At 45.1% G+C, this 14,840-nt stretch overlaps 1 protein-coding gene and 1 long non-coding RNA gene across 2 annotated transcripts; both read right to left on the bottom strand.

Annotated features, from left to right (window-relative positions):
* Nucleotides 1-999: 999 nt before the first annotated feature.
* On the bottom strand, nt 1,000-4,771 carry LOC132807636 (uncharacterized). Its single transcript, XR_009641980.1, has 3 exons — nt 4,684-4,771; nt 3,861-3,929; nt 1,000-1,556 (listed from the first exon to the last, which is right to left on the bottom strand). It is a non-coding gene; the product is annotated as an uncharacterized LOC132807636 (long non-coding RNA).
* Nucleotides 4,772-5,483: 712 nt separating this feature from the next.
* LOC132807632 (endogenous retrovirus group 3 member 1 Env polyprotein-like) lies at nt 5,484-11,908 on the bottom strand. Its single transcript, XM_060821682.1, has 2 exons — nt 11,165-11,908; nt 5,484-8,675 (listed from the first exon to the last, which is right to left on the bottom strand). Exon 2 carries the CDS (start codon nt 7,877-7,879, stop codon nt 6,116-6,118), a length of 1,764 nt encoding a protein of 587 aa, XP_060677665.1. The 5' UTR covers nt 7,880-8,675; nt 11,165-11,908; the 3' UTR covers nt 5,484-6,115.
* Nucleotides 11,909-14,840: the final 2,932 nt, after the last annotated feature.

Below are 14,840 nucleotides of genomic sequence, written 5' to 3'. Positions count from 1 at the left end.
CAGAGGTTAAGCTAACCGGTCTATAATTTCCCATCTTTTGTCTACCTCCATTTTTTAAACAGTGGCACCACATTTGCTGTTTTCCAATCTGCTGGGACTGCCCCAGAGTCCAGCAAATTTTGGAAAATTAGCACCAGTGCACTTTCTATTTCATGCCAGCAATTGACAAAGAAACGAAGTTGGGTGAGGACCTGGAAACAATCATTATGGAAGAGGTAGTGTTGGGAAAGCTAATGGATCTAAGGATAGACAAGTCTGCGGACGCTGATGGAATGCATCCCAGACACCCACACATACCCTTAACAGACACACATACTCCCACACTCTCACATGCACCCCACCACAGACTTAAGACACACACACACACGTACACTTTCTCACACTCTCAACTCCCAACCCAGAGATGGCAGGAGAAATAGGGGTAGGGATGAAGGTGATAGGTCAGAGGGGAGGGTGGAGAAAGGTAGCAAAGAGTAGCTTCAGGGCAGAGGAGATGACCTGGGGGTTGCAGTGAGAGACTCACTCATTCTTGCTTAATGTTAAAAATCACACGACACCAGGTTATAGTCCAACAAGTTTAATTGGAAGCACATTAGCTTTCGGGAGCATCGCTCCTTCATCAGGTGGATGTAGAGGGCTCAATCCTAGCACACAGAATTTATAGCAAAAATTTACAGCGTGATGTAACCGAAATGATACATTGAAAAATTGGATTGTCTGTTAAGCCTTTCATTTGTTAGAATACTATGACCGTTTCACTTCTTTCATGTGTAAATCACAAAACCTTTTTTTAAAAAGGTTGCATTCTTAGGTTAGCTGTTAACAAGGGCAATATAGCTAGACAATATGTTGGAGGTGTTAGCCCCCTATGTTCTCTGCCTATGCCATGATGTTCAGATTGATTCTAATCTAAAATGTGAGATAACAGTTTTACATGAATGCATGCAGTTTTTGAGCAAAGTACAATGCAACCCTGCAAGTACAAATTCACCCCACAAAATAGATGTGCGCATTTCGGTTTTTGTCTACCTGTGTGCGTGTCTGTCTGTCTGGGTTGGGGGTTGAGTGTGTGAGAAAGTGTGCGTGTGTGCGTGCGCGCGTAGTGAGTGCAGAGTGTCTTAAGTCTGTGAGGGGGTGCATGTGAGAGTGTGGGAGTATGTGTATCTGTAAGGGTATTTGTGAGTGTCTGTGCCCGCTTCTGTGTATATGTGTGTCCATGTGTATGTGTGTAGGAGTGCCTGTGTGTATGTGAGAGAGTGTGAGTTTATAGTACAATGGTGGTGACCTGTAATGTGACATGAACCCAAGGTCCCGGTTGAGGCCCTCCCTATGGGTACCGAACTTAGCTATCAGCCACCTTTTGCTGCTGCCTGTCCCGAAGTCCGCCTTGGAGGATGGTCACCCGAAGGTCCGAGGTCGAATGTCCTGGACCACTGAAGTGTTCCCCGACTGGGACGGAACACTGCTGTCTCTTGATTGTTGTGCAGTGCCCATTCATCCATTGTTGTAGCCTTTGCTCGATTTCCCCAATGTACCATGCCTCTGGGCATCCTTGCCTGCAACGTATAAGATAGACAACGTTGGCTGAGTCACATGAGTACCTGTCATGTACAAGGTGGGAGGTGTCCCCACACGTAATGTTGGTATCTATGTCCACACTCTGACACGTCTTGCAGCGCCTACCGTGACAGGGTTGTATGGAGTTGCCCTGAGAGCCGGGCAGCTTGCTACGAACAACGATCTGTTTGAGGCTTGGCAGTTGTTTAAAGCTAGTAGTGGAGGTGTGGGGAAGGTCTTGGTGAGGTGCTCATCCTCATCGATAATGTGTTGCAGGTCACGAAGAACATGGCGTAGTTTTTCAGCTCCTGGGAAATACTGAACAAGGAAGGGTACCCTGTCAGTTGCAGCATGTGTCTGTTTCCTGAGGAGGTCATTATGGTTCCTTACTTTGGCACGTTGGAACTAGCCGATGAGTTGGGCATCGTACTCTGTTCTTGTGAGGGCATCCTTGAGTACTTCCAGGTGTCCATCATGTTCCTCCTCATCTGAGCAGATCCGGTGTACGCATAGGGCTTGTCCATAGGGGATGGCTGCTTTAATGTTTTGGGTTGAAGCTGGAGAAGTGTAGCATTGTGACGTTGTCTGTGGGTTTGCAGTAAAGTGTGGTGCAGAGGTATCCATCCTTGATGGAGATGCATGTGTCCAAGAATGAGACAGATAGTCGAGAGTAGTCCATGGTGAGTTTGATGGTGGGATGAAACTTGTTGATGTCACTGTGTAGTTTTATCAGTGACTCCTCGCCATGGGTGCAGAGGAAGAAAATGTTCTCAATGTAACTGATGTATAATATTGGTTGGAGATCCTGCATAGAGAAGAAGTCTTGTTTGAACCTGTGCATAAAAATGTTGGCATATTGGGTGCAAATTTGGTCCCCATGGCTGTTCCATGTGTCTGGATGAAGAACTGGTTGTCAAAGGTGAAGACATTGTGATCAAGGATATAGCGGATGAGTTGTAGGATAGTAACCTTTAAACAACTGCCAAAACTCAAACAGATCATTGTTTGTAGCAAGCTGCCCGACTCTCTGGACAACTCCATACAACCCTGTCACAGTAGGCACTGCAAGACGTGTCAGATGTGGACATAGATACCACTATTACACGTGAGGACACCTCCCACCTTGTACATGGCAGGTACTCATGTGACTCAGCCAACATGGTCCATTTTATACATTGCAGGCAAGGATGCCCAGAGGCATGGTACTTTGGGGAAACCGAGCAAAGGCTACGACAACGGATGAATGGGCACCGCACAACAATCAAGAGACAGCAGTGTTCCCTCCCAGTCGGGGAACACTTCAGTGGTCCAGGACCTTTGACCTCGGACCTTCGGGTGACCATCCTCCAAGGTGGACTTCGGGACAGGCAGCAGCGAAAAGTGGCCAAGCAGAGGCTGATAGCTAATTTTGGAACCCATAGGGAGGGCCTCAACCGGGACCTTGGGTTCATGTCACATTACAGGTGACCACCATTGTACTATACACACACACACACGCACGCACCCCCTCACAGACTTAAGACACTCTGCACTCACTACACACACACACACACACACACACTTTCACTTTCTCACTCTCAACTCTCAACCCAGACACACACATATACACACAGATAGACAAAGACCCACATGTACACATATTTTGTGGGGTGAATTTGCACTTGCAGGGTTACATTGTACTTTGCTCAAAAACTGCATGAATTCATGTAAAACTCCATTATCTCCCTTTTTAAGAGTAGAATCAATCTAAACATCATGGCATAGACAGAGAACACAGGGGGCTAACACCTTCAACATATTGTCTAGCTATCACCATTGTTAACAGCTAACCTGAGAATGCAACTTTAAAAGGAAAGGTTTTGTGATTTACACATGAAAGTGTAACTATCGCTATATTCTAACAGATGAAAGGCTTAACAGACAATCAATTTTTCAATGTATAATTTCAGTTACATTACACTGCAAATTTTTGTTAGAATTTCTGTGTTAGGATTGAGCCCCCACTACCACCTGATGAAAGAGCGACGCTCCGAAAGTTAGGGTGCTTCCAATTAAACCTGTTGGACTATAACCTGGTGTTGTGAGATTTTTTTTAACTTTGCCTTGAAGAACTTCTCGTCCTCTCTCCACAAGAATCTGAGTGAGTCTCTCTCTCACCACAATCCCCAGGTCATCTATGTCCTGAAGCTACTCTTTAACCTATTACTGTCATCCCCAACCCCATCCACCTATTGTACTCTTTGCTACCTTCTCCCCACCCCCACTTCCCTCCCATTTATCTCTCCACCCTGGAGGCTCCCTACCTTCAATCCTGATGAAGGGCTTTTGCCCGAAACGTCGATTTTCCTGCTCCTTGGATGCTGTCGGGCCTGCTGAATTGAGAGGGTTGTTAATCTATGAAATTCCTTGCCCAGTGAAGTAGTTAACGTTACTTCATTAAACATTTTAAGGTAGCCTTTTTTCTAAAAAAAAAACACAGTAATTAAGGGATATAGTGAGAGCTTGGATAAGTGGATCTGATGAGGTAAAAACAATGACTGCAGATGCTGGAAACCAGATTCTGGATTAGTGGTGCTGGAAGAGCACAGCGGTTCAGGCAGCATTCAATAAAAGGGGCAGAGGAAATGACCTGAGAGTTGCAGTGGGAGAGGGACTCACTGAGATTCTTGGCTTTTGCCCGAAACGTCGATTTCGCTGCTCCTTGGATGCTGCCTGAACTGTTGTGCTCTTCCAGCACCACTAATCCAGAATCCACGATAAGATGACCCATGACTGAATGGGTCAAAGGGCCGGACTGCCTGCTCTTGCTTCTTAATGTTCTCAATTGCAAAACTCAGCACACACCTTCAGGAGCGATCTCTTCACGAATTGCTACAGCTTGCTGCTTTCGAGTTACAAGCATTTCGGAATTAACATTCCCACAAGCAGAAAAGAACAAACCTTTCAACCTTGCACAGTTAAATGCCAGTGATATTCAGATCGTGATGACCCCACTGACTGTCACAACTTGTTTTGTGATCCCGGTCTTGCAACCTATTCTCAATTAATATCCTGCAAAACAAATTGACAAAAAGCAAAAAAAAAATCGCTGTCAGTCCAGGACAGACATCTACAAATAAAACAAACCTTTCTCTTGCAAGATTGCTGTGTGAATGCTCCTCTTCAAATCGCCCCATCCCGTGCCAAGGAGGAGAATGCGCATGCGCCCTGCTACACATTGCCCCTCACAAAGATGGCGGTGTTTAAACTGAGCCCAAACACCACCTTAAGCCAGCAGCCGTGCAAAACCGTTACCGCGAGTTTCTAACTCCGGCCTTGCGTCAATGCACAACGCTTGAATCGAACGTCCCAATCCAAAAACTCACTCATTTTTTTTTCTCCCGGTTAACGGCCGTTTTCCCCCACTTTCCCGGATGCACCGCCCAAACAGCCACAAGAGACAGTCATAATGAGCTTGCGCCGGCAGCGCTGGTGGTCACGTGCCACCCTGCTCGCCCCGCCCCTCTCATTCACTCCCATTGGTTGGAGGACCAGCCGCTTCCCGGTGGTCCGCCAGCCCCGCCCACTGCTGGTCTGAAGCTGTGAATAAATGATTAAATCAATGCGGATTTTTTGGGGGGGGTTTAAAAAAATCACGCAACACCAGGTTATAGTCCAACGGGTTTAGTTGGAAGCACTAGCTTTTGCAGCGCTGCTCCTTCGTCAGATTTTTTTTGGGGGAACGTTGTATCACAGGGCTCTGGGTTTGATGGCCATTCAGCCAGTTGGGACAGTACTCTCCCACGCGAGAAAGGCGGCAAATTTATACCCACTCCTCTCCCCGTTTCCCACAGTCAAAATATTTCCTTAAACGTTAAAAATTCCAATGCTGTTTTTTGAGACTGTTAGAAATGAAAATTCACTTCTAAATAATCGCTCTGGACAAATTCAAGAGAACAAAGATTTTATTAACAAATTCTGCAGAATCGGACGCCTTCCCAAAGAAGAGCGTACTGAGCATTACAAGGTCTCTCATTATATACAGCACAAGTCCCTCCCCTCTTTGACTCCAAAGAGTCACGGGGTTCACATTCTAAACTAGCAGTAATTTTCCGTTATGCTCTCATTGTCTCAAGTCCTGACCACATAGAAAAACACAGGGTCGTTCTTCTGCTCTGTGGTTCTGCAGCAGGTCAACAGACATCTCACATTTTATTCTTGTCCTGTGGTTTCACAATACATCAGCAGATGTCTGGATTTGTTTCTCCATTCTGTTAACACAAAGCCGACCCTTGCACCAAGTAGCTTGTTTCTTATTAACTGTTAACACTTCCCCATTCTGAGGGTTCAATGCTGACAATATTTTAAGTACAGAAATGGTTATACAAAGAGAGCTTAATAGCATCAGAAATCTGGGTTTTAAAGCAGCAAAAAGTTTAGCTTATTCAATATGATAATGCTCACGTTTAAAGATTATAATGCCATGCACATCTTAATAATTCTTATTAAGCCAGGTCTCACTCTCACAATTCCACCCTTTTTCTTTTTAAGATGTGCATGCGTAACAGAATCGGCTGAATTACGGCTCAAGGAAGTCCTTCTGTCTTTTCAACAGCAGAACTTTAAGTTCATGAGTACCATGTTGGGGTATGGCAATGGCTTGCATCTGGGCGATATGGCGTTGGATCAACACTCTAGCACAGGGGACCAGACAGGGAATAACGAGGAACAGGGCCCCGACACCCACCATCATTATTAATGCCATGCGCCACCAGCCACCCCCAAAAAGCGTGTTCCACCAACTAGCGTCCCCTATAGGTCGCCACGTCTGGACAGGTACATGGGCTATTTTACGGATGTCCCGGGTGATTTTTAGGACAGCCTCGTAGTTATCGTCTATCTCCAGACAACAATTTGTCGTGTTAAACTTCCTGCAGACACCCCCTTCAGAGGCAAGCAGGTAGTCTAAAGCAAGACGATTCTGATATATTGCAGCCCTCATTTGAGACTGCTGTCTAGCCAGTAATTCCAATGCGAAGGCGGTTTTGTTGGTGATTATTTCCATCACCGCCTGCAAGCGAATGATGCGATTAAGCATATAAATTGGAGTTCTGTAACCCCAAGAGCCATCCTGAGCCCAACTTGCCGGCCCATAATACTCAATGATACGGGACGGTGGCCAATCTGCGCCCCACTTGGCCAAGTGGATGTCTCCGTACTGGTGGACATTCCACTGACTAGCACTCCTACGCTTCCGTGCTAGCTTTCCGGACCTCCGTTGCAGGGAGTCGAACAACTTAACCCCCAGGTCAGCCCCTTGATCACGTGAGAGGAGAAAGAACTCCGGTCTGACTATACCGAGGAAGCATAAGCCACCCCATTTCTCGGGCAACCTGGAATACGCCAGATCCCTACAAATCCAAAATAAACCATCGGGAGCCGGACCCCCTCCACTATCCCTGGCAACACCGTCCCATGCCTCTCTAATTCCCGGCATTCCCGCATAAGGGCCAGAACCACTGCAATTCCAGGAATCAGAGGTGGGATGCAACCGCCTGCAGGTGAGATCCCCTTGTTGGGTGATAGACAACCCAAGGGGTTGTTTGGTGAGAAACCAACCCAAGGGTCGGGGCCACCAAGTGTCCGTGGTGAGATTCAAGACCCGCTGACAGGGGCTGTCACCAACTGGGCGGGACCCTTTTTTCCCAATGCAGAAGGGGCCCATCGGGGTATTCTGCAATTTCCAGACTTGATAAATTCTGTTTTTGGAGTAAGTCCAATTGTATTCAAGGATTTCCTGAACATCCAAACTCTCCCCTGTCCACGGCCATTGCTCGGTCATATGCGGACCGCCACAAACCCAACAGTTCGTCACATTTAAAATTTTGGCAATTTGAGACGTGAAGTCAATAAAGAGATTTTTAGCAACATCAGGAAGAGTAAGCCGACTCTCAATGTCCTCATAGAGGGAGGAAACCTTGGCTGAGGCGGCTATTTTGGCATCGTAATTTGGAACAGATTTCTCTAAACCGGGATATATTTCCTTAACCCGGTCAAAGTGGTCCGTTGCCGAGCTAATAAAACTGATACAAAGCCATTGTGCCACAAGTGGACAATTTATATTTCCACTTGTATAATTACCCAAGCTGAATACCTGGTAGTAATGTTCCCCATCCTCCCAACATGGCATCATTTTCTCCCGGTTGTAACAGGCATCACTTATTTTAGTGTGAATCACAAAAGGCCCCGGAAAGACATGGTTTCCCCATTTCACAATTTGGCGGCATTTGTCGCATGGCCTGTTAGCCATATCCCAGCTGTCTTTTTTTTTATGCAGACCCATTCATGTTCTTCCCAAATACACTCACGGACTCTCCCCTCAGGCCAACCAACATAACCCTTGTTTAACATTTGATAAAACAATTTCCCATCCTTCCAACATTCCTCCCGGGACCCCTCATCATGGCAAAGGGAGAAGAAATTAGGATCTCCCAGTTGAATTATAGCCCCGCATTTGGCACATTCCCTTTTAGTTCTACTTTTGTCTGTTTCCAGTAATGCAGCATGTCCCTGTAAACTGTCTGCTGACATACACAACCATTCGTAATTCATAAAGGGGCAATGATAGGCCCTAGCCCTAGACAGACCGAGATATCCCCTGTTTTTTTTTACTTGATAGTATAGTTTTCCTTTTTCCCAGCACTTTTGGCGTGAGTATATGTCATAACAGCGAGTATTATTAGCATAAGAGGAGTGGGATACAAAGGATCCGCATTTATCACAGTTACCAGTCAATTTCCCCGCTAAAAGGAAGGCAAATAATAATACAGTATGTAGCAAAAGAGTCCCAAGAGAGTTCATTTTTGATGTTTCTTTAACTTCACCACCAACGGTTCATCACCGGCCTCACACGACCAAGAGTCCTCTTTGGGCGGCGACACCGGGCCTTTTAGTCTGGCGGCGTGAGTCCACCCTTTTTCTTTTGTTCGTATGGCAGCTTCGGTGGTGAGTAACACCTGAAACGGTCCTTCCCGGAGTGATTGGAGTTTCTCCGGTTTCCAGGATTTTATCGAAACCCAGTCTCCCGGTTCCACTTTGTGGAGGTGGATATCGAGTGGAGGGGTCTGAGTCAGGAATCCCTGGTGGAGTAAACGAGAAACAGCGAAGCCACATATCTCATGACTCACGCTCTAGGTGACAAACACTCAAACATTCATGCACTAACAAACAGATGAATTCAAGCCAGACCACAAAGTGTTAAACTGCTTGTTAGCTGAGAAGCCCTTTTTTTTTAATTAAAAAAAAATCCATACACAAACACAAATTCTCACATCCACAGAGACTATTTTTTTTACAATCAAATTTGCACACACAAAGACACACATAAATCTTCACCAACACAAAATTCCTACGGGGGGGGGGCGGCCCACACAGACATAAATATTCAGGTTTAGATAAACACCGTATTTATCCAACTCCTTTTGTCTTTCACACTGTCCTCCCATACTACTGCTACCAGTATCTTAGCCTTCCGTTCCTCCGCCATTATGCCTCTCTATACAAATACCTTCTGAACCTCCTGTAACAACTCCGACTCATTTCTAACGCTCCCGTCCTCTATCTTCTGTAACTTCTTCTGGATATCAGGCCATGCCTTTGTACTCATTTCTACCGCTCCCTTAATCTGTGTAAGAATGGACAGGGAGACTCGTCCTTTCCCTGCCTCAGGTCGAAAACCTTGGCTAACTTTCGCTGTTTGGGGATGCAAGTTTGTATCCCTCGGATTATCAAATTTTGCATGTCTAGTATATTATTTCACTTTTCTATATTATGGTTGTCTCAGTTAGGGTTCTGAAGGGGATATTTGTCCTCACCCCTAACCATCCCCCTCCCATGCCAAATTGTCCGGAAAGCTTAATACCGGCGCTGTTACTAGATTTTTTAAAAAAAATCTCAATTAACACTTTCCCTATTCAGTATCCCCATATAAGTCTCCTTTCTCCCCCAGTAAATAGTATATTCAAAAATAGACATTAACTCAGCTCACATATATAGACTGGGCCTCAAACATTAATTAATTTGTTCTGACAATCCTATCGGATTCTCATCCAGGACCGTCATTTCCTTTTAAATGTTCCGACCTCCCCACTGGTGAGGGGGTCACACACAAACCCAATTTCCTTGTCCCCTATCGGCACTTTTTAAGAAATATTGTAATGTTCCAAACTTCTCATATCCTCAAACACCAATTTTATTAATTCATGCTTGACTAACTTTAAAGCCTGTTCCTAAACTGTAAACATATTTATATATTTATATCCATTTTTTTAGTATTTAATATTTAAAATATAAAATACATACAGTTCCCAAATTTTAAAACCCACTGTAATCACCCAAATTTAGTATCCTAATTTAGATCCAAAATTAGTTTTCTTGTGTACTCCTAACTATTTCTCAATTACAATACTTTAGGTCATAAAATAATCATAACTGTCTTAGCCAAATCCAAGGTCTCAGATAATAACTATGGAAGTCCTAACTACAACTGTCCTTCACATAGTGAAAATAAATCATGTTAAGTTTTCATAAAAATCACATTTAAAACAATCCTGGAACTCAAGTTCCAGTGAATAAAACTTCCTCATTCAATCACCAACAAACAAATGTGCATTCAACCCGAATCACAGAGAGTTAAATGTTTTGCAAGCAGTTCTCTCTCTCTCTCTCTCTCTCTCTCTGTCGGTCTTACTGCAAACTGCTGGTTAAAAAAAACTTCAGTTGTCTTATATCATTTGAGTTTAATGGGGCTACAACAAATCCTGTGGTCCGTTCCCCAACCGGGACCTCCCGTGCGGGGACAGTCTCACTACTTCTTTATCCCCTTTTCTCCTCATGTCTCTCTCTCTCTCTCTCTCTGTTTCTCTCTGTTTTAGTCTTGGATTATATTTATTCTTTAAATGATCATTTAAAATTTGACAAACCCAATCCTCGTCCGATCCAAATTTGGGCCACCAAACAGAACCCCCTTGAATAGGTTGTTGTGACCATTTTTCGCAAAATTTAACCATTTTTCGTCTAGACTTCCCCTTTCTTTTTCCATGACCGCAGTTACATAACATTCATCCTAACGGGCTATCATCCGGTACCCCCTTGTACTCTTCATCAGGCAACGGTTCAGGCATTCTTGTGCCCCCGTTTCCCATACCGAAGATAAGTACAAGCAAATAAACCGCCCGTGCGAGAAACAAGAATATCCCACACTCACCGGATTTCCTTATGATCGACCGGGTAGCGGCAACAGGTAATCAACCCTTGGTAACTGACTGAACGCAGAGTCTCCGGTACGTAAACAACACCAAACAAGGCAAGGTGTCCTTGAGTTTCACATCAGTCAGAGACCAAACCCTGGTAACTGATTGAGCGCAGAGACTCCGGTACGTAAACAACACCTGACAAGACAAGGTGTCCTTGAGTCCTGTGTATCAAGCAGAGACCAAACCCTGGTAACCGATTGAGCGCAGAGACTCCGGTACGTAAACAACACCTGACAAGACAAGGTGTCCTTGAGTCCTGTGCATCAAGCAGAGACCAAACCTGTCCGAACGCAACAGAAGAAATCTGTGCCTACCTGGCTTCAGTGCACCAAAATTACTCGATCCCCTGCCCGTTTTTCCTTTTATGACTGGCCAGTCTCCTCCCTCTTTGTTCTCCTGAGCCTCCCGGATACCACTCGCTCAAGCTGCGAAGCGGGACGGCGAGTAAGGAATCGGGGACTACCGAACTCGGTAGGGTGCACCGTCTCCGATTTCCTTCCTCGAGCCCACCGCAGCCGGAGTGTGGAGCCGGACGAGCCCCCAAGTTGTTAGAAATGAAAATTCACTTCTAAATAATCGCTCTGGACAAATTCAAGAGAACAAAGATTTTATTAACAAATTCTGCAGAATCGGACGCCTTCCCAAAGAAGAGCGTACTGAGCATTACAAGGTCTCTCATTATATACAGCACAAGTCCCTCCCCTCTTTGACTCCAAAGAGTCACGGGGTTCACATTCTAAACTAGCAGTAATTTTCCGTTATGCTCTCATTGTCTCAAGTCCTGACCACATAGAAAAACACAGGGTCGTTCTTCTGCTCTGTGGTTCTGCAGCAGGTTCAAAGCAGGTCAACAGACATCTCACATTTTATTCTTGTCCTGTGGTTTCACAATACATCAGCAGATGTCTGGATTTGTTTCTCCATTCTGTTAACACAAAGCCGACCCTTGCACCAAGTAACTTGTTTCTTATTAACTGTTAACACTTCCCCATTCTGAGGGTTCAATGCTGACAATATTTTAAGTACAGAAATGGTTATACAAAGAGAGCTTAATAGCATCAGAAATCTGGGTTTTAAAGCAGCAAAAGGTTTAGCTTATTCAATATGATAATGCTCACGTTTAAAGATTATAATGCCATGCACATCTTAATAATTCTTATTAAGCCAGATCTCACTCTCACAGAGACTAACTGCTGAATCTGCATCCAGCTGCCGTTCAGACTGATGCAAACATCAATTGCCTGAAAGTTGTGATTTTTGTCTACAAAACTTTCCACCAGAAAGCTACTGGCTCCTATTGATACCTTCAGTGCAGCTCATCACACCCCACATCCTGGTTAAAAACAATGACTGCAGATGCTGGAAACCAGATTCTGGATCAGTGGTGCTGGAAGAACACAGCAGTTCAGGCAGCGTCCAACGAGCAGCGCAATCGACGTTTCGGGCAAAAGCCCTTCATCAGGAATAAAGGCAGAGAGCCTGAAGCGTGGAGAGATAAACTAGAGGAGGGTGGGGTGGGGAGAATATAGCATAGAGTACAATAGGTGAGCGGGGGAGGGGATGACGGTGATAGGTCAGGGAGGAGAGGGTGGAGTGGATAGGTGGCACGACATGGTTGAAGAGGTAGCTTCAGGGCAGAGGAAATGACCTGGGAGTTGCAGTGGGAGAGGAACTTCCTGAGATTCTTGAGAGAGGAGGAAAACTTCTTCAAGGCAGTTAAAAAAAATCACACAACACCAGGTTATAGTTCAACAGGTTTAATTGGAAGCACACTAGCTTTCGGAGTGATGCCCCTTCAACAGATGAAGGAGCGTCGCTCCGAAAGCTAGTGTGCTTCCAATTAAACCTGTTGGACTATAACCTGGTGCTGTGTGATTTTTAACTGTGTACACCCCAGTCCAACACCAGCATCTCCAAATCATTCTTCAAGGCAGGCATCCTTGCAAGAGGATTCGCAGTAGGGTTAAAATCAATGAGGTAAAAACAATGACTGCAGATGCTGGAAACCAGATTCTGGATCAGTGGTGCTGGAAGAGCACAGCAGTTCAGGCAGCATCCAACAAGCAGCGAAATCGACGTTTCGGGCAAGAGCCCTTCATCAGGAATAAAGACAGTGGGCCTGAAGCGTGGAGAGATAAGCTAAAGGAGGATGGGGGTGGGGAGAAAGTAGCATAGAGTACAATAGGTGAGTGGGGGAGGGGATGAAGGTGATAGGTCAGGGAGGAGAGGGTGGAGTGGATAGGTGGCATGATATGGTTGAAGAGCTTCAGGGCAGAGGAAATGACCTGGGAGTTGCAGTGGGAGAGGGACTCCCTGAGATTCTAAGAGAGAGACGAGGAAAACTAAGGGCCTCCATCTCATTCTCCCACTTCCTTTGCGTACGCCGCATCTGTTCGGATGATGTGCCACCTTCCAAAACACCACTGGCTGACATGGTGTTCGTCTTCCATGATTGTGGTTGAAAGGGCGCTCAAAATGCACCCAACCTATCACCTGTGCTTCCACCCTTGCCCTTTCCCATCACTCACAGCTTGATCGAGAGTCTCCTGTCCTCACTTCGCATTCCACCAGCCTCCGCCTTCAAAAGATCGTGCTCCACCATTTTATGCAACTCGAGCAGCACACCATGACTGAATATATCTGGCCCTCAGTCCCCTATCTGCATTTCACAGGCATTGTTCCTGGCCTGGCACCCATTCCATTCTACAACCATCAACATCACCTCCATGGCACCTTCCCATGTAACTGCAGAAGGTGCAACACCAGCCCCTTCACCTCATCCCTGCACACCAGCCAAGGGCCGAAGACAGTCTTTCCAAATGAAGCAGCATTACACCTATACCTCCTCCAATCTTGTGCATCGTATTCACTGGATCCAATGTTGTCTACTCTACAATTGGAGAAACCAAATGCAGATTGGGTGACTGCTTTGCTGAACACCTCTGCTCTGTGCACAAGCAGGACACTTGTCTGTACTCAGCATGCTGCAATGTTCCATTGAATAACAATGCCAACTGGAGGAATATCTCATCTTCAGGTTTGGCACTTTACAGCCTTCTGAATTTAATACGGAATTCAACCAGTTAATTGTGAACATTTCTCCCCTTTCTTTTACAGCTCCTAACCCCAGCTCCCCACTCAAACTATGCCATAAATGCTATTCTCACAACACTTTGCTTCAGCTCTGATTAAGAGTCATCGAGACGCAAAATGTTAGTTTGCTCTTTCTACATGGACCCAGTCTAAACTACTGTAATCTCCAGCATTTGTGGTTTTCAATACATATTCCAGCAACTGCAGTAATTTGTTCCTGCATTGTAACAATGTGAATAATTTTGCTCTGTCTGCAAATGAAATATCTTGAAAATAAATCTACGTCTTGATTAGATCACTGCTGAATGTTTTCAGCTCCATAGAAAATTAACTGATCTTCTGCTGCCTCTCCAGAACCAGAAATCCCGTCCTAATTTATTTTTTTCATGGAGTATGATTTTTCTTTTGCTGCCCAGGCCATATTTATTCTGTATGTCTCTAAGATTTTTTTTCACTCTCTCTTACCATGTAAGATTTGGCCATATTGCTCGTAAACAAAGCTTTTCACTATATTAATGTGATAATAAATAAATCAATAATTGTCCATCATTATTTGACTTGGAAGATGGACAGAGAGAGAAAGAGGAGAGAGACAGATAGAGGGAGCAAAAAACAGGACAGAGAGAGATTCAATGTGACTGATCAATTGAAGCTGATGGATAAATTTTGTTTCTGGAAGAGACGATACATCCGGCCGGAGAAGGACACACCATTGTCAATGGAAAGAGAGATTTCAGAGAGAGAGAGAGAAAAACATAGTGTTGGTCTCTTTGTGAGAGAGTGCCTGTGTGAGAGAGGGACTGACTGTGCGTGTGTGTGTGTGAGAGAGAGAGAGACTGCATGTCTGTATGAGACAGAATATGTGGAGGGACAGAGAGAGAGAGAGAGAGACAGACA

The sequence above is a fragment of the Hemiscyllium ocellatum genome, assembly GCF_020745735.1.
Source record: "Hemiscyllium ocellatum isolate sHemOce1 chromosome 27 unlocalized genomic scaffold, sHemOce1.pat.X.cur. SUPER_27_unloc_2, whole genome shotgun sequence".
Classification (NCBI taxonomy): domain Eukaryota; kingdom Metazoa; phylum Chordata; class Chondrichthyes; order Orectolobiformes; family Hemiscylliidae; genus Hemiscyllium; species Hemiscyllium ocellatum.
Note: the sequence above shows the minus strand (reverse complement) of the source record. Positions and strands in the feature narration are given on the sequence as shown.